This window comes from Mastigoproctus giganteus, chromosome 8, assembly GCF_048544385.1.
Source record: "Mastigoproctus giganteus isolate SK-2022 chromosome 8, ASM4854438v1, whole genome shotgun sequence".
Classification (NCBI taxonomy): Eukaryota; Metazoa; Arthropoda; class Arachnida; order Uropygi; family Thelyphonidae; genus Mastigoproctus; species Mastigoproctus giganteus.
In genome coordinates, this window is record NC_143582.1 from 161,440,449 (window position 1) to 161,463,175 (window position 22,727).

At 37.0% G+C, this 22,727-nt stretch overlaps 1 protein-coding gene across 1 annotated transcript in view; it reads right to left on the reverse strand.

Annotated features, from left to right (window-relative positions):
* Positions 1-22,727, reverse strand: part of LOC150081967 (N-acetylated-alpha-linked acidic dipeptidase 2-like) — a 214,086-nt gene that overhangs the window by 25,515 nt on the left and 165,844 nt on the right. Inside the window, exon 15 of the mRNA XM_090380384.1 lies at positions 5,548-5,629. Within this exon, the coding sequence (XP_090236510.1) occupies positions 5,548-5,629 (82 nt within the window). The remainder of the gene's footprint in view (positions 1-5,547; positions 5,630-22,727) is intronic.

The window sequence follows — 22,727 nt, forward strand, 5'->3', positions numbered from 1 at the left end:
CCAGTCTATGGGTACCTCCCCTACGTCCAAGGAAGCTCTCATAATTATGGCTAAGGGTTTGCTTACTTCCTTTGCTGCCTCCTTTAATATAACTGGATAGATCCCATCCATCCCGGGTGCCTTTCTTGTGTTTATCTTCAACAGTTTCTCCTCCACTTTACTCCCAGTTATTTCAAGATTCTGTAACTTACTGCTAGAGTTGAATACACCTCTTGCATTCCCCTTGCTGAATAACTCCTCATGTGTGAATGTCGATGCAAAATATTCATTTAGTTTATTAGCTACCTGAGCAGGCTCATCAACAGTTGACCCATCAATATCAAGTGGACCAATCTGATTCATCCCCTTCCTTCTAGAGTTTACATAAGTAAAGAACTCTTTGCTGTTTTTCTTTGCATCCCTTGCCAAGGATTTCTCGTAATCTGCTTTCGCCTGCCTAACCTCCTTTGTAACTTGGTTGCATATCAACTTGTATCTATCATAGGCTTCTGTGTCATGTGTTAATTTGTAAGTATCCCATGCATTTTTCTTCTCTGCCATATGCCTCATTACTTCATCTGACATCCATTTTGGCCTAAACCTTGAACAATATTTCTTAGTTGGTATGTAAAGCCTAGTGTAGCTTCCAAGATAAGTTCTTTGAATGCTTCCCATTTTGAATTTGCTGTTGGTAACATCATCAGTTGGTCCCACTGTATAGAATTTAAATACTGTCTCAGTCCATCGTAGTCGCCTTTACGGAAGCAATAACCCTTCCCTTTACCCCTAATGGTAGTTACCTCTTTGAGTAAATCCCACTTCAGCACACTGTGATCACTGCCACCTAGTGGTTCGTTTATCTGCAGATTCTTAATGCATGAAGAATCACTGCTGATAATCAAATCAAGAGTATTACTCCCTCTAGTTGCCTCCCGAACATGCTGATGTAGAAAACAATCATCCAATAAATCCACAAAAGCGCTGCTAGTGCGTGAGTAACCAGCCCCCAAATTCCAGTCAATATCTGGGAAATTAAAATCTCCCATTATAAGACTCTCTGATTTACTGGCCCACTCTATTTCCCTGTACAGTTCCTTATTATACTCATCAGAGTCATTAGGCCTATAGCACACTCCTACTCTCAATTTTGATCTCCCAATGCTTATGTCACACCAAACTGACTCAACACTGCACTGTCCAGCGATGTCGACTGGCTTCACTTCCTTGGTTTTTATGTGTTTCTTAACTAATAGCATAACCCCTCCCCCCTTCCTATCCTGTCTATCCTTTCTGTAGACGTTGTACTCCCCAAATTCCAGTTCTGCATCCCTTATATCTGTGTGACACCAGGTCTCTGATATCCCAACAATATCTGCCTTTGATGTTTTGAGCAATACTTCAAATTCATCAAGTTTGTTTACTAAACGCCTAGCATTGGTGTACACGCAAGTATACCTGCACCTGTTTCTATTCTTAGCTACCCTAACACAACCCATGTGTTTACTTGTACCGCAATGGCTCCCAGCAGTCTCTGAAATACCATGCATCTTGTTTTTCAGGCTTCTGCTCATTCTAATAGAAGCAGTGCAAGAATCTCTTTCACCTCTGCCAGTGGCTACAAGAATCTCTTTCACCTCTGCCCACCTAACACTGCCTCGATAGCATCAGCAAATATTCTTGCACCCTTTCTATTTAAGTGTATCCCATCCCTGTAGAAGAAATCTCTCCTGTTAACAAGTACAGTCCAGGCTGAAAAAAATTCTACCCCTTGAGCCTTGCACAATCTTTCCAGGGCCGAATTGATCGACAAGGCTCTCATCATATACTCCCTCCTATCGTGTCTGGGCAGTAACATAGTAACAAAGGAACTGGTTGCAAAAAATAATTTTGACGTCAAATACTTAGATTTCTCTAAAGCTTCTGACACTGTTCCAGATGAAAGAATGCTGTATAAATTGGAGCAGTGTGGCATTAGAGGTTAGTTACTGCTATGGATAAATGGATGGTTGAGTGATAGAAGACAGAGGGTGGTTATTAATGTGCACTGCTTTTCTTGGACTAATGTTATTAGCAGAGTCTCTTGAGGTTCAGGACTGGCCTCCCTTATCATTTTCAATATTTATTAACAATACTGATGAAGCCATAGCATGCTTAATGTCTAAGTTTTCCAGTGATACAAAGACTGTGGGGTAGTTAATGTCTGGATCAAGGTATACTACTGCAACAAGACCTATAAAAATTAGGCAGATGATCAGAGAAGTGGCCACTGATAACTGCAAGGTACTGCACAGTAGCAGTAATCTCAGAATAATGCACCAGTTGGGTAGTACCACTCTCAAGGTGAAGATAAATATAGGGCCTAGTGGTAATTTTACAGTCTGATATGTTCTCTGATCAGTGCAAACAGCTGCAAGGACAGCTAATGGAATTCTGTCAATAATATATAGGTTAGGAATTTTGCTAGTTGGGACAAGGTGATCATAGCATAATACATATAAAGCAACAGTTAAGCTGTATCTAGTACCGCATACAGGTCTGGAGATCTCATTTTTGGAAGGGTGTGAAGCAGAGATTAGTCAAATACTCTTACCAAGAAAAGTTTCAGTTCTGCAAATCAGAGCATATGGAAACTAGGCACCCATGAGGAGACCTGACTGAAGTGTTTAAGGCTTTAAATGGAGTGAGCGAACTAAATTCTGATGGCATAAATTTAAACTGAAAAAAAGGATGGTTGCAGGATAGATGTGGGAAAATGTGCTTTCAGACAGAGAGAAGTGATTTAGAGGGAATTTCCATCTAACACTTCTTGAGAATTACATGCATTAAGTTGCCAGACTGTTTATTTTCTAGTGACCAGGCCTGAGTGCCAAGTGATTTTTACTAGTGTGACTAGTATCTTTCTGGTGCAAGTACCAGCTTTTCATAATTTTTTCTCCACTTTTCACAATTTCTTCTTCTTCACTCACAATGTTGCTGCTATCCCCACTATCAATGTACTGCTCTTCTACTCTTCTGATTGCTTGGTCACTCACTGCTACTTTCCCCAGGGCTAAAAGGAGCAAAACATGGAATTCGACAGTTACCATCCAACTGAGCCTCAACACTTATCATACTCAATTAATTTAAACTGATCACGGCACACCACAGTCAAAAAGATGGCTTACTAATGTAGAGCAACAGGAATGCCTATCTTCCCTTATCTTTCACTCCTTGTCAAACAAATGTATGAGTACTTTGTCCCCATTTCTCATACAGAAATGTTTTGAAAATGCAGTAGGTTCACTAAAAATGGTGAAAAGACTTAGATCCAGTGATTTATTAATTGAAATTGTGTCTTAAGCAATCCGAGACTATGCCGAAACTGTCAACCTTTGGTGGTATAACCATACGTTACCCCACATGCAACACTAATACCCCCAAAGCAGCAATTGCAGTTTGGAACTTGATGAATGTCAAAGAGGATGAACTAGTCCAAGAGTTAAAAGATCAAAAAGTTATTCAAGCTAAGCAAATTTGTGATCAGAAAAGATAGTGAGCTTTTACCAACCATGTCTATTGCAGATTGGGCTTGAGAAATATTCTTAACCTTACAGTAGCCTCCTAAAGAACAGCAAGCGATAGACTGTGGCAACAACATGCCAATTACAGTACTGTCAATTTCATCCTGCACTTCAACAGAAGTCGTAAAAACTTAAACAGCAATCCCAATGAAGAAACCTCAGCGAAATTTAATAAACATGGATATAGATAACAACACCCACCTGGATGAACCAATCTTAAATCTGTAAGAAGGTGACAAGGACAATGTACCTTCCCAAGGACAGTCTACCTTCCCAAAAAAAAAAAAAAAAAAATTGGAGAGACAAAAACAGACTGAACCAAACCCAACTGCTAAAAACAATTAATGGATCAAATCATACAGTGGAATTATAGAGGCCTACATAGCAACATCAATGATACCTATCACATAATCAAACTGTATAGTCTGGCAACCATATGTGTACAAGAAACTAACCTATCTCCAATAGTCAAGAACTGCAATAACTGTCAACAAAATAGAAATACCAACACTGCTATGCATGGATGTGTGGCCATTCTTGTGAACTTGAGAATTCTCACTAAATACATTCTACTGCAGACATCCTTAGAATTCATGGCAATATGTGACTCCTTAGGAATTACGTTAACAATAGTTTCAATCTACATCTACCTATTGACAAAGAATATATTTCATAATTCCATAAGAATTTCTTATGCAGATTCCTCCTCCCTTTTGTTAATTAGGGAACTTCAATGCACACCACTAGCTCTGGGACTCCCCACATAGATAGATAAGTAAAACCTATGAACTGCTTCTCAGCAAACGTAATTTAACATTACTGAATACAGGTACTGATACTTACATCCACTTCTCCACTGGTACAATCACTGTTTGTACCAGTACTGGAATTCATTTACTTCCAGTATTTTCTTCTATGACCATCAAATACCAACCTATTGATGTTGCCGCACAGCTTATCACAGCACAGATTATAAGTGCTGTAACCAGTATTATACCCAAAATCTGTAGAGGTTCTCATAAACATGCTAATCAGTGTTGGAATGATGACCTGCCAAAAAAAAAAAAAAAAAAAAGAAAAACAGGGCATGAAACCATTCTATAAGCATTTAACATCTCAGAACCTGTTGAATTTCAAAAAACGTAAAGCTAAGGCACATTTCATAAGAAAAAAGGCAAAACAAAAAGATTGACACCTGAATATGGACAGAAGACCTGGAACAGGATTAAAAAACTGAATGGTAATTTCCACCATCATCCTCTCCAATTTTGAGTTGGAACAGGCAAGATCTATCATTTCCAGTGTAAATAACAAATGCTCTGTCAGAAATATTTGAAAAAATTTCAGATATTCTGCATGTGAACCATCTTTTCAATGAAACAAAATAAAGGCTGAACAATGCAAATTAAATTTTAGCACGAGACTACATCTTTCATGTAATCAGTCCTCCACAATGTTGGAGCTAAAGGCAGCCCTAAACAAATTAACAAATGATTCACAAGGTCCTGATTGGTTTTGCTATATCATGTTGAACATCTAGATAATGGAGCCCTAAACTGGAAATCAGACATTTCATGGTATGTTCCTTCCACTTCATTGGCAACCGCAGACACAAATAAAAAAGAAAAAATAGAGTTAAACTGTTATAAGTTACTATAATAAATTACTATAAGTTACTTACATAAGGCTAAAATTATCAGTAAAGTTTAGAATTGAATTAAATATATTTTAAGGACAGATTTGAATTAAATTTAGGAAATTTAATCCTTAGGAAAATATAAACTTTGCAAACTGACTCAAACTCTGATTAACTGCTTTTATTTACACAACAATTCAGAAAACATATGTAGGTTAATAAAGAGCCTATATTGAAATAATAATTTTCTCTCTTTTTTGGAATTTTTTTGAGAATAATAATTTAAATTACTTATTAAGTGAATAAGACAAATAATTATTAAATTCAGATTTTGAAAACATTTGAAGATTTATGGCTAAGTTAACTACATACTTTGTGAAATTTAGCTGCGGTAATTGCTGGTGCCAATGTTGAGCTTCTGAGAAGAAAGAAGATATTGCTTGCTGGATGATGTCTGGAAGAAAATAAAAGGTGATAAAAGAGCAAAAAAAACCAAAAAAAAAAAACCAGATAGATTTGGGGGTTTATTGCTAAACCAAATGTATGTCAAAATATTATATATACAGAGCGAGCCATAAGAAAATACCTATCAAAAATTTGCTATAACTTTGTTGTTTTTTAAAAGTAAAATGTTATTTTAACTTTATTCAGTAGCATTTTAATATGAACTGCTTTTGTTTCAGGCAGGATCACCATGGCCAAGAGCTTGACAATTGAAGAAAGAATTAAAATACTACCTACTTTTCAATTGAAGAAAGAACTAAAATCCCACACGCTACTGAACCATGAAGTCTGAGGTTCAATAGTGGTAGTTCAGCAGTAGGGGAACAAAAGAGTAAGATTTGCAACCTTTAACCTATATATAATTAAAAGCTACCAACTACCATTAGTAACTCTTGACAACTGGTTCTGTCCAGGATGTGAGACAGCCCATAAGAAAATGTGAATTTTGTGTGGCAGACGTTACAAATCCATATAAGTATTTCAGAGAAGGAGCAAGAGGATTCTGATTCAGATTATGCTTTTTATTGGCACATTAGCATCTAAGGCTATTATGCACCAAGACCTATACATGTTTAAAAATAAATATATATACAAATTCTGGAAACATTTGATATGTTTATATAAATTAAGAAGATGTAAAAATTTAAAAACAGCTGACACATTGTCATTGTCGGATAAAATCTGTTTGAGTGTATAAGGCTCAGTCAGATGATTAAATGCAGTAAAACAAGTGTCGATAAAATCTGGAGTCAATTAAAACATGTCTAATGGATAAAATGGTGTCACAGGACTCACACATAGAAGGGTCATCAGCCCTCAGCAAATACAAATGTGTCAGATTATCGTGTCCTATGCGGGTTTGGGCAAGAACAACTTCCTCTATACGATTCCTGCACAAACTAGACTGCCACGGTTCAATTACAGGCTTTATACGATGCAATTTATTTGTAGTCTGTCTATTTCATGAATTCTGCCATCGGGAGTGAATTTTTTGGTGTATTATTTAACTGTAGTCTGTATAGGGGACTGACAGGCAGCAATTATTGGTGGATGGTTTGGCTGACACTGCAATCAAATCATTTCCCCTAATCCCAATGTGGCTGGGAATCCAGCAGTAGTGGATATTGTATTCACGTTCATGGAGAGAGTGGATCTTCTGCTGAACTCGAGACAGAACTGGGTGAGAATTGTAACTTACCGACAATAAAGCCTGTAAGATGCTTAAAGAATCAGAATATAAAATTAACCATTGGTAATGGCATTTACTAATGTGATCCAAGGCTAACTGAATAGTGTGCAGCTCTGCAGTAAATATGCTGCATTCAGGGAGAATCTGCTCTGATATAGTGATGTCTGTAAAGACAGCAGCAGATCCTACATATGATTCTGACTTTGAGTCGTCTGTGTAAACTGGCATGAAGTCAGAATATTCAGCTCAGTGGGCTGAATAGGACTACAGGTAATCAGACAATGGAGTATCTGACTTTCCACAGTTTTTAAGGGAAAAGTTGCATGCCAGGGTGGAATGGGCTGCTGTGGTGTGTGGATAACCTTGCCTACCTTGATTTTAAGTTCTCTGAGTAGCTCTTGAAGATGAATACCAAAAGGACGATTGACAGTCATTGTACAAACTTTCTCATTGTGGCTCAAAAACAGATGGCCACATAGGATGGTCTGGCAGGGATTTCAATTTTAAAGCATACTTTAGAGACAACTGCTTATATCGAAGTGATAAATATGGTTAATTTGCTTCAACGTATAGGGTCTGACAGGAGATGTTTGATGTATACCACTTTTGGCTGATGCTCGGGACTCAGTCTAGTCCGTACAAGTGCACAAGTGCATCAGTCCGCACCCCAAGATAAAAAGGAGAGAAAGCACAGAAAATATTTGGGCTTCTCAAGCACTTTGTACAGAGTTGAAAGATGTGATCCAGAAAGGTCAACTTTTTATCAAATACGAATCATAAGAATTTTGGGTCTGACACTATGGAATAGCATTTTGGCCCAGCCTTAATTCAGGTTCAGGATGAAGATTATGCTGAAAACAAAAGTGTACGCAAACAGTCTACTTCAGCAAGAACCTGAATCCATTATCATGTTCTCAGGAATTAAGATTATTAATACAGTGAAACTTCTCCTAACGGACACCTCTCGTTAACGGACATCTCTCTACAACGGACATTTTCAAATTCACCAACTCACCTCCATTGGTTTTAACGTGTTTGCAGCTTCTGTCTAGCGGACATTCTCTGTAACGGACGCGGACAGGCAATCTGCACTGTATCATTTAGATTAGCACTTAATTTGATCTTCCCATAACGGACAGTGGGCGAGCTCACGGCCCTTTTTCTAGGAACGTTTCTTCCACATATTGCCTCAATCATGTGTTTATTTTCTATTTCCGATTCTCTGAATTTTATCAAGGTTTACGTCGCGGTTCTAAACCCTTTTTCAAGAATTTTAAGGCACGTGTAAAACTTCTGATGAATTCGGTGTGTGCAGGGGGGGGAGAATATGGTCGGCCTTTCATCTTTTCAGTTTCAGTTTTGTTCAGTGTCGTGTGAAGTGCACAATGTCTTCTCGTAAACATTTAACTTTAAAAGATAAAGTCGAATTCATTAATGCGTATGATCGGCAAAAAAATAGTGTTCACAATCTCACTGCAAAAGTCAAAATCGGGAAGACGCAGCTAAGCAACATCCTAAAGAAAAAATGAACTGCTCAAACAATTTTGGCAACACGGAAATGATCAGGTTCAAAAATCATTCCCAAAAACTGTTGGACTTCAAATTTGTCGCGCCCGTACTAAAAAAATTCCCATTAATGGGCCTATTATTAGGGAAAAGGCTTTGGAGGTTGCGAAATTTATGGGAGTAAATTAGTTCAAAGCTTCTGTGGGATGGCTAGACAAGTTCAAAACTCAGCATAAAATTTCTTGGAAAACCGTAAGTGGTGAAGATGGATCTGTTGATACTGGGGTTGTAACAGAGTGGACCATCAAATTGGAAGATTTATGTCGTGATTTTGAAGCTAAGGATATTTACAACTGTGACGAAACAGGGTTGTTTTTTTAAAGCTCTTCCTGAAAAAACAATGAGTCTAAAAAACAAAAAGTGCCAGGGCGGAAAAATTTCTAAGGAACACTTGACTGTACTATTGTGTACAAATATGCTGGGAGACTTTGAACAACCTCTTGTTATAGGAAAACCACAAAATCCTCGTTGTTTCAAGGGCATAAAGTTGAATCTTTTGGATGTTGACTGGAAGTCTAATAAAAAAAGCGTGGATGACACGAGATATCATGAGCGAATGGATAAGTCACTTTAACCAAAACATAATTCGTCAAAACAGAAAAATTATTCTTTTCATGGATAATGCTGGATCTCACCCGCACATTGAATTGTCCAACATTCAAATCATTTTTCTGCCACCAAACACATCTGCAGAGTGTCAGCCCTTGGATCAAGGGATAATAAAAAATTTTAAACTTCACTACAGAAAACGTGTTTTAAGACATCTCATTGCAAACACGAACGATGTAACATGTGCGAGTGACCTTGCAAAGAAAATCAGCATCCTAGATGCGATTCAATGGATTTCCTCTTCAGTAAACGCAATTAGAAAACAAACTGTCGTGAACTGTTTTGTGAAGTCTGGCTTCTCAAACACAAAAATTGAAGTTGTGAACAGCAATGTGGAGCACCAAGAAGAACAAGAACTTCAACATCTATTGATAATGTACGATACTTCCGCTACAAGTGACCCTGGCTACAAAGATATAGACTCAAACCTCACTACAGAAGATGGTGCTCTAGATATCAACAACATTATCATCAATAGTTCCTCATGAGGATGAAGAAATGGAAGGAGGTCATTCTGTTGAAGAACATATTAATAACGAACCACCAATGAAAATAGAAGCGCTCATACAAATCAATCATTTAAAAATGTTTTTCGCTGCTGAAGAAGATACTGAAGGATTTTCGATGGTTCCTTCACTCCAAACAAATGTTGAAAACAAAATTATCAGCCGGAAGAAGCTGCAGAAGAAAATAAGCGATTACTGCATTTTTCTTAAGATAAAGTCATAATATGCATAGCACAATTGTATGTATATTATTTACAAAAATATTGTGCAAAATCTATATATAATTTAATTTAATTTTACATTAAACGTTTAACGATTTTTCTTTATCTCTTGTGTATGTAATTGTATATTATTTACAAAAATATTGTTCAAAATCTGTATATATTTTAATTTAATTTTACATTAAACGTTTAACGATTTTTCTTTCTTTCTTTCTTTTTTTTTCTCCCTCAGACTTCTTGTTAGCGGACACTTCTCTCTAACGGACACATTTTTGTTCCCCATGGCTGTCCGTTAAAGGGAAGTTTCACTGTAGTTAGTTGCCGTTGTCTTTCAATAACTCTCATGTTGCATGACTGAGAAAATATGCTAAAGTCATCAACACAGAAGGCACTGTTTACCGTTGGAGGAAGCTGTTTTGTAATGGAATTTACTTTGATGGAAAAGTGTGACACTTTTTTCCAAAATGAACGAGAGAGTGAGGATTCTACATGAACTTGGAAGGACTGGTTGGCTAAAAAATTTTTAATAAAAATGGGGAGATGCCCTATAAGACCGAGATTATGCAAGTCTTTTAAGATGTCAAATCTCCAAGTTGTGTCATACGCTTTCTCCATATCAAAGAACAGACACCAGATGTTCACGTTTTAGGAAAGCATCCTGGATGAATGTTTTCAGTCTAACAAGATGGTCCAGAGTGCACCTGTTCTTTTGGAAGCAGCACTGGGTGCTGGAGAGAAAGTTGTTTAATTCTAAATATCATATTAAATGAAAATTAACCATTCTCTCCAGGATTTTGCACAGACAGCTAGTTAGTGCAATAGGACTGTAATTAGTAGGAACTTTAGGATCCTTTCCTCGCTTTGCAATGGCAAGAACGATTACCATGCACCAGGCATATGGAAACTGCTTTTCAGTATAGATTCTGTTATATAAAAGGAGCAGATGATCCATAGATGTTGATGAAAGGTGTTTAATCATTTCATAATGGATGCCACCTGGCCAACAGCACTTGCCTTAGAAAGGGTGAGAGCTCTTTTTAGTTCTTGCATAGTGAATGGCCCATTGTAGGGCCAGAGGCCCTTTGATGTGAAATTTAGTGCCTGTTTTTCCCTTTTATGTTTTAGGACCAGACACTCTGGAGAATAGGCAGATATCACAGAGATGTTTGAAAAAGTTTCCCCAAGAGCATTGGCTATTGCAGTTGGCCCTGCAATAGTGCATCCATTATATTCTAGGATTGATGAAGGGTGAAATGCCAATTTTCCCTTCATTTTCTGTATTTTCTTCCAGACCAACTTAGTGCTGGTAGATTGGTTAATAGATAACTTAAAACGGATCCATGGTTCTTTTTGACTCTGATGGTGAATGTAGTGTGCATTGGCTTGTGCATGTTTAAAGATATTAGATTGGCCGGGGTAGGATATCATTGGAATATCCCCCAAGCTTTGTTTTGAGCCTTTTTTTTGCTGCTGTGCATTGTGAAATCCACCAGGTTTGGGAAAAGGTGGAAACCAGGTGGATGTTTCAAGCTTCTCATGTTTTGCACCACCAATTTGTTTCCTGTTTTTTACTGTTGCTCCAGTCTCATGCACTTCAAGTTTTTTTTTGGTTTTTCAGTGTTGTAGATAAAGTAGGTAAATGGATGTTGTATTCCTTTGCAATGTCTGTTTTGCTTCATTCCATCCTATCAATTTTTTGTATAATTTTCAGTTTAATTTCCAGGCTTAATTCTGTCCATTTACATTTTGCCACCATAACATTGCTAGATGAGATTTAATATAAACAAACTTTAAATTAATTTAAAGACACAAGTTCCAAAAAGATATCAGCTCAGATAAAATTGCAAAAAAATAGATTATACTATACTGTACTGTAGCAAAGGACTCTTTGAACTGGTGTAACAATTGCAACAGACCTTAATCCCATGGAGAGCAAAGGAGTATATGTAAACAACTTAGAAAAACTGTTTTTATTCATTTGTTAATTTAATAGCTTATTCTTCATAATGATGTTTTTCAGAGTGCACCTACACTGTAGCTACCATAAATAAACTGGTTTTGTTTACACAAAAGTAAATACTAACAAGTCAGTACCATCCTTTGGGAAGCAGGGAACTGGGTGGCCAGAGGCAATAATAGGACAACTATGCCAAGATTTATATTAAACATACAAAATAACAAATTTATTTCTCACAGGGTGAAAATGAACTTTGTAATACATTTTGTAATAAACCGAATTTTGTAATAAACAAATATATTTACATAGAAAAGCCTATCCTTTCACAGGGGAATGGTATGTGCATCATATAAATGAGTATTTTGTATAAACAGTGTATTAACAGAGATTTTACTGTATCTCAATAACTCATAATATACTCACTGGCTAAAAATAAATTAGAATCTTTTGCAGTTAATCATCCGAAAATTAAACACACAGTAAGCAATTGAAAGTTGTCACACGATATGTCCAGAAGTTCCTTGGTATGAGAAATATCATATGCTTTCCTGGGGCTTCTTAGTTGATGCAGTCACGGGGAAGACAGAGTCTTCTGATTTTCAAAAAGGTGTTATTGCTGGAGAATGTTTAGCAAGAATCACAGTTGAGAAAACAAAGGAAATCACTGGTGTGTGTCAAAGACAAATATAAAATGTAAAATAAGTAGAAGATGAAAGGAGAATGCAGCTCTAAAAGGAAGAAGAAATGTGATAGAAAGTGTATACTCCAAAAACACCACCACAGGAAGGTCTATACTGGGCAGAAAATGACTTTAAAATTCAATATGGGAAAGAAAGATCCATTTATAACTGAACAATAGGGTGGAAATTGAAAAAAAATCTGCGATTTTGTCGTCTTGTGCCTATACAAAAGCCACTTCTTTCTGTAAAAAAAAAATTGAAAGAATTTCGCTGGAATGATGCTGCCAATGCCAAGACATGATTATAAAATGATGGGAAAAGATCCCATGGTCTAATGAGTCTCGATTTAACTTTTTTTGCACCAATGGTAGGATGAAAGTGTGGCAATTGAACCTCAATGAAGCTACGCATCTGACCATCTCATGTGCACCACTCAAGCAGCTGGAGATGGTATTATGATATAGGGGTATGTTTTATTTTTGGTATGGATTGGATCTGTTCATACTATTAGAAGGTCATTTTACTGTCAATGAATAGCCTTCTGTCATATTGGACCACCTTCACCTGCAATGATGCTTCATTTTTACCCAGGCTGTAATGGATTCTTTTAAGATGACAATGCAACTAACCACCATGCAAAAATTGCATTTCAATGGTTCAAGGAACATTCCCAAGATTTCTAAAAATTACCCTGGTACCCTAATTCTTCAGATCAGAATCAAATTCAGAATGTCTAGAGTTTTTTGTTGGAAAAGGAAATTCAGCTTCACAGTTCTCTACTGATGTCAATACAGCAACTGACAAATATGTTAAGGGAAGAATGCTCAAATCTGGAGCTAGGCTCCCTTAGCCACCTAGCGGAATTCACACCACAACATATACAGGCAATAATTTGGGCAAAAGGTGACCCTACTAAATATTCAATAATAGTTTATAATTTGTGGCCAGTGAGTGTAGATTGGACTTGCAGATAAACAAGGAGACAAAGTGCTGACATTTATGTAAGTCAAGAGTCTGTTGTTTTTGTGGAGACAGTTGTTGCCAATTAACTACTAGTACTGTGAGTGTACTAGAGGGGGATAAATGTCCTAAACCATTAGATAATCTCTTTTCTTGATGGAATGCATGAATCTGGCTACACCTTGATTGACAAGATTGGGATCAGAGATTAAGCTGTTTCAGGACAGCGGTGTCAGTTCATTGAGCTTGTTGCGGTCGGACAACGTGGGGGCAGCTAGGAAGGAGCAGATTGTCATTTTCTGCCCTCATTGTACATGAATTTAGGAAAAGATCTACATGGGTCATCCCGGGGAGAATGGGATCTATCCAATTATATTAAAGGAGATGGCAAAGGAAGTAAGCAAACCCTTAGCTATAATTATGAGAGCATCCTTGGACTCGGGAAGTCCCCACGGACTGGAGACGTGTAAGGTACATTACAGGGTCATCTAGACAAGACTGCAGTAATAATTCAGATACAGCATGGGTTTGTTAAGGTAAAGCCTTGTCTGACAAATTGGAACTGGATGCAAAAAATAATTCTGATATCATATACTTGGATTTCAGGAAAGCTTTTGACACTGTTGTGCATGGAAGACTACTGTACAAATTGGAGAGGTATGGCATTAAGGGTAAGTTACTACAATGGATAAAGAGATGGTTGAGTGGGAGACAACAGAGAGTGGTAATCAATGGACACTGCTCTTCGTGAACAAATGTTATTAGTAGAGTCCCCAGGGTTCAGTGTTGGGCCCACCATTGTTTTGCATATTTATCAATGATATTGATGAAGGTTTATTAGGCTTAATGTCGAAGTTTGCAGATGATACAAAAAAATGAGTAATGGCAGTGTGCTACTGCAACAGGATCTAGAAAAGTTGGGCAGATGGGCTGAGAAGTGGCACCTGAAGTTTGTTATGTTATTGTTATTTGGTTTTTTTTTAGGAGCATTAGCAACTAAGGCCATATTGCTCCGGAGATATGTGGTGGTCATTCCCTGACCTTTCTGCATCCTCCGTATTTGATCGTCACAGGCTCGAACCCTAGTCTAATCAAGAAGCATGTGCTATGCACCGCTGCTCCTGACCACCTGGCTACGCAGGCGCCACCTGAAGTTTAACATTGACAAATGCAAAGTACTGCATATGGGTAGAAGTAACCCCAGAGTAACATACCAACTGTGTGGTACTACACTTAGGGTGGTAGAAAAGGAAAAAAGACCTGGGAGTAATTGTGCAGTCAGATATGAAATTTCCCGAGCAGTGCAGACAGGCTGCCAGAGCAGGTCATGGAGCCTTGTCAATGATATACAGGAATTTTGCTAGCAGGGACAGGGAGGTGATTATCCCGTTATACAAGGCAATGGTCAGGCCACACCTAGAGTACTGTGTACAGGTCTGGAGGCCTCATTTTAGGAGGGATGTAGAGTTGTTTGAGCGAGTACAGAGAAGGGTAACAAGATTGGCGAGGGGAATGAAGGGGTCCTCTTACCAAGAAAGGCTTAAGTTCTGCAAATTGCAGTGTCTGGAGATTAGGCACCTGTGAGGTGATCTGATTGAGGTGTATAAGGGCTTGAATGGGCTGAGCAGGGTTAATTGTGATAGGATTCTTCCTCTTGCTCAGATTACAAACCTGAGGGGGCATAAATTCAAATTGAGTAAAGACAGTTATAGAATAGATGTGCAGAAATTTGACTTTAGCCAGCAGGTTGTTGATTGCTAGAACAAACTTCCATCTGTTGTTGTTGTGGAAGTTATTATTATTATTATAACTTCCACATATTATTATTATTTTTTTTATTATTTTTATTATTATTATTATTATTAGCTATATAGTGCAAGGAAGCCTGAGGCTTATGCTGCACCAGCCAAAAAAAAAAATTCTGAATTATCCTGAGAGAGGGGAGGGGAGAAAGAGAGGGGGAGAGAAAGAGAGAGAGAGAGAAAACAAGTCAGAAGTAGAAGGGAATCACCAAGAGAGAAGATTGATGATATCCAGCTCAGGATGCTGAGTGTGCCAGGCCCATACTCACCAGATGTGAGCCCCTGGGGTTTGCTAGCTTAAATAAATTCAAGGAGGAACTGGAGAAACTTTTAAATGGAATGGATGTGTGAATTTTTTTTTTTCTATGGATGATGCTACATAAGTTTGCCTTCTTGCATCATATGCCTCTACTAATGCCTTATTGAACCAAATGAAGAAGAAGATGATTCCTTCCTCCCACTGATGCTCCCTCCCACATAGTGAAAGACACCACATCTCCTGAGGTTTGTTGACACTAGTTGGACACGCAATTTGCAAAAAGATGGATCAGAAGGCAAGGACCAACAGAATGGCCACCTAAAAGTCATGATTTGTGTCTGTGTGATTTTATTATTATTATTTTATTTTATTATTTTTTTTTTTACACAGATAGCCCAAAGAACGAGTATATGCTGGGAAACCTGCAAGCTTGAATAAATTAGAGGACAGCATACAGCAAGTTTTTGCTGCTTTGCAATATGAACTTCTGAACTTCTTCTTTATAATGAACTTGTTTATAACATATTCAATGGAAATATGTTATAAAGCAAAAGAGAATTCAAATGAGAATTTCATGTTATAACTATGTGTGATTTCCATCACTTATCCCTCAGTCTTTAGTGGGGGATGTCTCTGTAACTGATATCGAATGCAGTGTAGCACTTAATTTTTATCTGAATCCAATACTGTATTGAAATATAATTCCCAACCTTGTGTAATTATATTATTAATCTGACAGTGCTTGCACACACCTGAGAGGTGCAGGGCCAAAAAAATGTTTGTGCAAAAATTTTGGTACTCAACCTTCTTAAAAACAGACAGTTTTTAAAGTAAAGTTTTATTGATTTCAGTAATTGGGTTAAAACACCTGCAAGATGCAGAATGAGCATTTTTTAAAAACTTTTTTGTAAAGTAGTTGTGCTACACCTCAATGTAGGTGCTGCTGCAACAATAAATTATACTGTGTATATATATATATATATCTTTTTTGTTTTTTTAAATATTTATGTACATAATATACAAATAGAAATATGTGTGAATGTGTAATTTTGAACTTCGTGCACCAGTAAGTGTTCAAAATTTGAAAATGGAAGTCACTAATTACACTTTCACTAATATACTTCTAAATACACTTTTAGAGCAGAAACAATTTTTATTAATTAATAAATAAATGGCTTTTTGTGTTGAGTAAAAATTAAGGCAATAGTACTATGCAATAAGTATAAGGTTAAATGAATTACAACTAATAGCACAGAAGAGATAGAAAGAAAGAATATACAGGCATACCTCGGTTAACATTACCTCTGATAACGAAGCTTCGCTATAACGAAGTCGGCAATTTCAAGCCCCATTTAACATAAAAAAAATATATTCCAGTTTAATCACCTGAAATCTAAACAAACTGAAGAAATTACGGAAACCTTTGGGGCTTCTCGTGGTTGGTTCGAGAAATTTAAAAAACGGGCCAGGATTCATAGTGTAAAATTAACAGGAGAAGCTGCAAATAAGTTTCCAGAAAAACTAAAGGAAATAATTGAACGTGAAAATTTTCCAAATTTGGTGTTCAATGTTGACGAAAGCGGTTTGTTCTGGAAACGGCTACCAACAAAAAGCTTCATTTCTATTGAAGAAAAATCAGCTGCTGGGTTCAAATCAGCCAAAGACAGTTTAACGTTACTCTTTGGATCAAATGCCTCTGGCGATTATAAATTAAAATTGTTATTAGTTTACCATTCAGAAAATCCGAGGGCGTTAAAAGGTAACATAAAAATGAATTTACCTGTAATATGGAAAGCAAATAGAAAAGCGTGGGTTACCAAGGAGTTATTTACTGATTGGTTTGTTAACCACTTTTGTCCTGAAGTAAAACGGTATTGTCAAAAAAACAACTTTGAAGAAAAAGCTCTTTTGTTGTTAGACAATGCTCTGGGACATCCTACTGATCTTAACACGTTGGACACATGCATTCCTGTCAAAGTTGTGTTTCTTCCATCAAACACAACTTCCTTGATTCAACCATTGGATCAGAGAGGAAAAGCATCATTTAAAGCTTATTATCTGCGTCGAACATTAAGCAGTTTAACTGAACTAGAGGATAAAGAGGAAATGACAGTTAAAACTTTTTGGAAAAACTACACCATTAAAAACGCAATTGAAAACATTGATAGTTCTTGGAAAGAAGTCACTAAGAAATGCTTAAATGGAGTTTGGCGCAAAATATGGCCAGAAGTTTATTTATTTATTTATTATTTAAGTTGTACTAGAAGAAGAAAATAACATCCAAGAAATTGGAAATGAAGTTATCCAGATGGCTCAATCAATAGGTTTCGAAAATGTCAATGAAGAGGATGTTAGAAATTTATTGAATGCAGAAGATAATGGTTTTTCAGTGGAAGATTTAGAAAACCTTGTTAGCAATGAAGACGAAGTTAAAGAAGTTCCTGCCGAAAAAGTGTTAACAACCAAAGATTTAAAAAGGTGCTTAAATGACATTGAAAACGTTAAATTTTTTTAGTGAAAATGATCCTGATTTAGGAAGAAGTATTATTGTTAAGCGAACAGTGTTAAATGCAATAACTCCGTATAGGCAATTGTTAAATGAAAGAGAAAAAAAATATAAACAATCAACTTTAGACTCGTATTTTAAAATGTGATTTCACTTTGTATGTAAGTTGACTGTTTATTTAATAAAACTTTTCTTTGTCCAAAAAAAAAGCTTTTCATTTTCTTTACGTAAGAACGTATCCCTATTCTGGCCATAGTATTTTTACCTCTGAAAACGAAGTTTCGCTTAACGAAGTAATTTTGTGGAACGCATCCTATTCGTTATTCGAGGTATGCCTGTACTTAAATAAATTATCATAAACAGAGGTATATATTATCTTATCAAAAAGCCACAACATGACCATGGTTTATGGAAGCACAAAGTATTTCGATTAGCCAGACAATTTAGAGAAGGTTCAGCAAAATTTTTTGCAAAACTATTTTATTTTAAATTTGGTAACATTTTCTATTTTAAAAATAGAAAAATTCATCTAAACTGAATGTCGGTGGTTCGATACTTTGAAATCTCTGAGTGGAAGAAAGAAAGACAGAAACTGTGTTATTATAAACCATGTTGAAATACTATATAATGCACTTTGGTGTCTGGGCAGTCAAAGTGCAGTTTTTTTTTTTTTTTTTTACACTGATGCTACTGATTAAATTCATCATTTTAAATTATAAGTGACCCCTGGGTAGTTTACAGATGCTGCCATTTTGATATATAAAAATAAATGTATATGTACAAAATTGTTACATAACGTAATTAAAAAAAATAATAATAAAAAAAATAAAATAAATTAAAATAATATATAAAATAACATAAAATAAAAATAATAAACTAAAAGGTAAGAGTATTGCTATTCGAGGAGGATGTTTTCAATTCATGCTACTGAACAGAACAATACAGATGGCTTAGTGCCAAAATTGCATTGTTATATAACTATCTCGGCATTATTCACGCTACTTTTCAATTCACGCTACCGAATAGAACGATACAGATGGCTTTGTGCCAAGACTGTTATATAACTATCTCGGCACTAAGCCATCTGTATTGTTCTATTCAGTAGCGTGAATTGAAAACACCCTCCTCAAATAGCAATATGCTAACCTTTTGCTTTATTATTTTATTTGCCACTACTAATATTAATGTTAATAAATCATATTAATGGTTAAAAAGAAAATATTGTATGTGTTAGTTACACATTATCACCATACAAAACTCTGTTAGTTCATATTAGTATCAAGTTAAAAAAATTGTCGACAGCAATCCTGGGAGCTAATTTATCTTAAATTAAGGGAAAATAAATTATTTCACATCAACCTGGCAAAAATGTAAGTAAACCTTACAACACAAAAAAAAAAAACCCTTTCCCGATGCAGAGAACTCATCACAGATGAAATATAATTGATTGAGTCTAATTTGGTAACTGTTCGGGTCATTAGCATTATTAGTCACAAATGATGCAAGGAAGCAAGCTTATACACCACCAGCAAAAAAAAAAAAAAAAAAAAAAAAACACACATGACACTACCCATTTCACCTATTCATTCTATTCAATAGTTTGTCTAGTTCTTCCTTGAATTTATTTAAGCTACCAACTTGCACACAACAGATGGAAGTTTGCTTCAGCAATCAACCACCTGCTGCCTAAAGGCAAACTTCCACACATCTATTCTGCAACTGTCCTTCCTCATTATTATTATTATTATTATCTGTATGGTGACAGGAGACCTGAGGTTTATGGTGCAACAGCCAAAATAAAATTCTGAATTATCCTGTGTGTGTGTGTGTGTGTGTGTGTGAGAGAGAGAGAGAGAGAGAGAGAGAGAGAGAGAGAGAGAGAGAGAGAGAGAGAGAGAGAGTGTGTGTGTGTGTGTGTGTGTGTGTGTGTGTGTGTGTGTGTGTGTGTGTCAGAAGTAGAAGGGAATCACCAAGTAATAGAAGAATGATGATATCCAGCTCAGGACCCTGGGTGTGCCAAGCCCAAACTCACCAGATGTGAGCTCCTGGGGTCAATGTGTGTAGTCTAAGGAAGAGAAAGACTCCCATCAATGCTGAGTTTGCTCAATTCATTCAAAGTCTTAAACACCTCAATCAGATCACCTCACAGGTGTATAGTCTCCAGATGCTGCAATTTGCAGAACTGAAGCTTTTCTTGGTAAGAGCACCCCTTCGTTCCACTCACCGATCTCATTGCCCTTCTCTGTACTTGTTCCAGCAATTCAACATCCTTCCTAAAATGAGGCCTACAGACCTGTATGCAGTACTCAAGATGGGGCCTGACTGCTGTCTTGTACAACAGGACAATCACCTCCTTATCCCTGCTAGAAAAATTCCTGTATATCATTGACAATATACCATGACCTGCTCTGGCAGCCTGTCTGCATTGCTCAGAAAAATTCATATCTGAATGCACAATTACTCCCAGGTCTTTTTCATTTTCTATCACCCTAAGTGTAGTGCCACACAGTTGGTACATTTCTCTGGGGTTACTTCTACCCATATGCAGTACCTTGCATTTGTCAATGTTATACTTCAGTTGCCATTTCTCAACCCACCTGCCTAACATTTCTATATCCTGTTGCAACAGCATACCGTCATTCCTGTCATTAATCACCCTGCCAACCTCTGTATCATCTGTAAACTTGGACATTAAGCCTGATATGTCTTCATCAATATCACTGATAAATATAGAAAACAACAATGGGCCCAACACCAAACCCTGGGAGACTCAACTAATAACATTAATCCATGAAGAGCTGTGTTCATTGATTACCACCACTCTGTCTTCTCCCACTCAACCATCCCTTTATCCATAGCAGAAATTTGCCCTTAATACCACATGCTGCTCCAATTTGTATAGCAATCTTTTATGTGCAACAGTATCAAAAGATTTCCTATAATCCAAGTATATGATATCAAAATTATTTTTTGCATCCAGTTCCTTTGTGACCACATTGAAGTAGCCAATCAAATTGGTCAGACAAGATTTCCCCCTAACAACCCATGCTGTCTAAAGTATAATTGCAGCCTTATCTATGTAAACTTGCATTACTTCTTTTACCAGTGACTCCATTATTTTCCCTGGACCAGAAGTTAAACTAACAGGTTTGTAATTACTCATGAAGAAGAAGAATAAAAAACTCCAACAGATACCCTGGATCACCGAAGAATTCAGCATTGACATCAGGATGGAATCTGGCCTAGACAAATGCAAGATTCATGGACTGCATCACTGAAATCCAGTCAACCAAAACTACCAGCTGATGACTAGTGAAGAGATTGACGCCATGACAGAGGAGAGACCCACAATTATGGGGATCATACAGGCTCAACAGCTAGAACACGAGATAAAGGCCAACCTCAACGAGAAATACCAGTAGAGACCGAGAAGCCCGCTAAAATCAAAGCTAAATGGTGGGAACATGGTCACAGTCATAACCACCTACGCAGTCCCAGTACTAACATACATTCCTTCGGCAGTATAAATTGGACCAATACTGTGCTGGAGAAGATTATGAGACTGAATAGGATAATGATGATGCATTTTCCAGTCAGCCATCAAAAGACTGACTGGAAAATGCATCGCTAAGGACCCCAAGAGTGACATATGACACATGCTGACAATGCCACCTGGCCCCAGAAACAATTCAACACATCACCACAGAATGCACGGTTATCACTCAGATGGAGTACACACTCAGAAACATGACCAGAGGCTGCCAGATTAAGAAGCTAGCGCAAAAATACCACTTGATCAAAAAAAGTTGCTGTATTACAAATGTGAACCTCAGGCTGTACTAGAGACCCCCTGCTCACAAGCTGGGCAGGGGGTCTCTCAACCACCTGCTGCCTAAAGGCAAACTTCCACACATCTATTCTGCAACTGTCCTTCCTCATTATTATTATTATTATTATTAGCTGTATGGTGAAAGGAGACCTGAGGTTTATGCTGCAACAGCCAAAATAAAATTCTGAATTATCCTGAGAGAGAGAGAGAGAGACTGGGACTGTGCCATAATAACAGATCAGACATAACCCTCATTGACATGAAGGAAATGGCTACCTACCTGATTGACATAGTGGTGCCAAACACCAGCAACCTCCAGAAAATCTACAAGGAAAAGATCAGAAAGTACAGAGACCCAAGACAGGAAGTCAAAGAAATATGGCATGTGGAACAAGTAATGAGCATCCCAATCACCATATCAATCACCAGGATGGTGCCAAATACCCTAAACAAGAACCCAGCAGCAATAAGGCTCGGAGAGAACACTTAACATGGAACTCCAGAAAGTCGTGATCCTGAACACCTGTAGGTAGTCAGAGACTTCCTCGACCAATACTACTAATAATAATAGTAGCAACCAGACACAACCAGCCATCCCATGCATTTAATACCAGTACCAGTCATGGGATGGAAAAAACCCATAAGGAGAAATAGTAATAGTAATAATACAGTCTTTAATATAATTTAACAAGGCCATATTTTGGTCAAATAACCTTTTTAACAGTGTTCAAAAAGGTTTTACAAAGTGTGAGACACTTATATCGCATACAGAAGGAACTAGATCAAGAACATCAGATTTGCAAATAAGACTACTTAAATACAAAAAGAATCTACATTTAAATTGAATTACTCAATAAATGTATCAGTACTAGCACAAGATGAGGTCTAAGAGACTGATACAAAGATAAGATGGTCTGTCCTGGAACAGGTTTGTAGATCTGTTTATACGATGCAAATACACCAG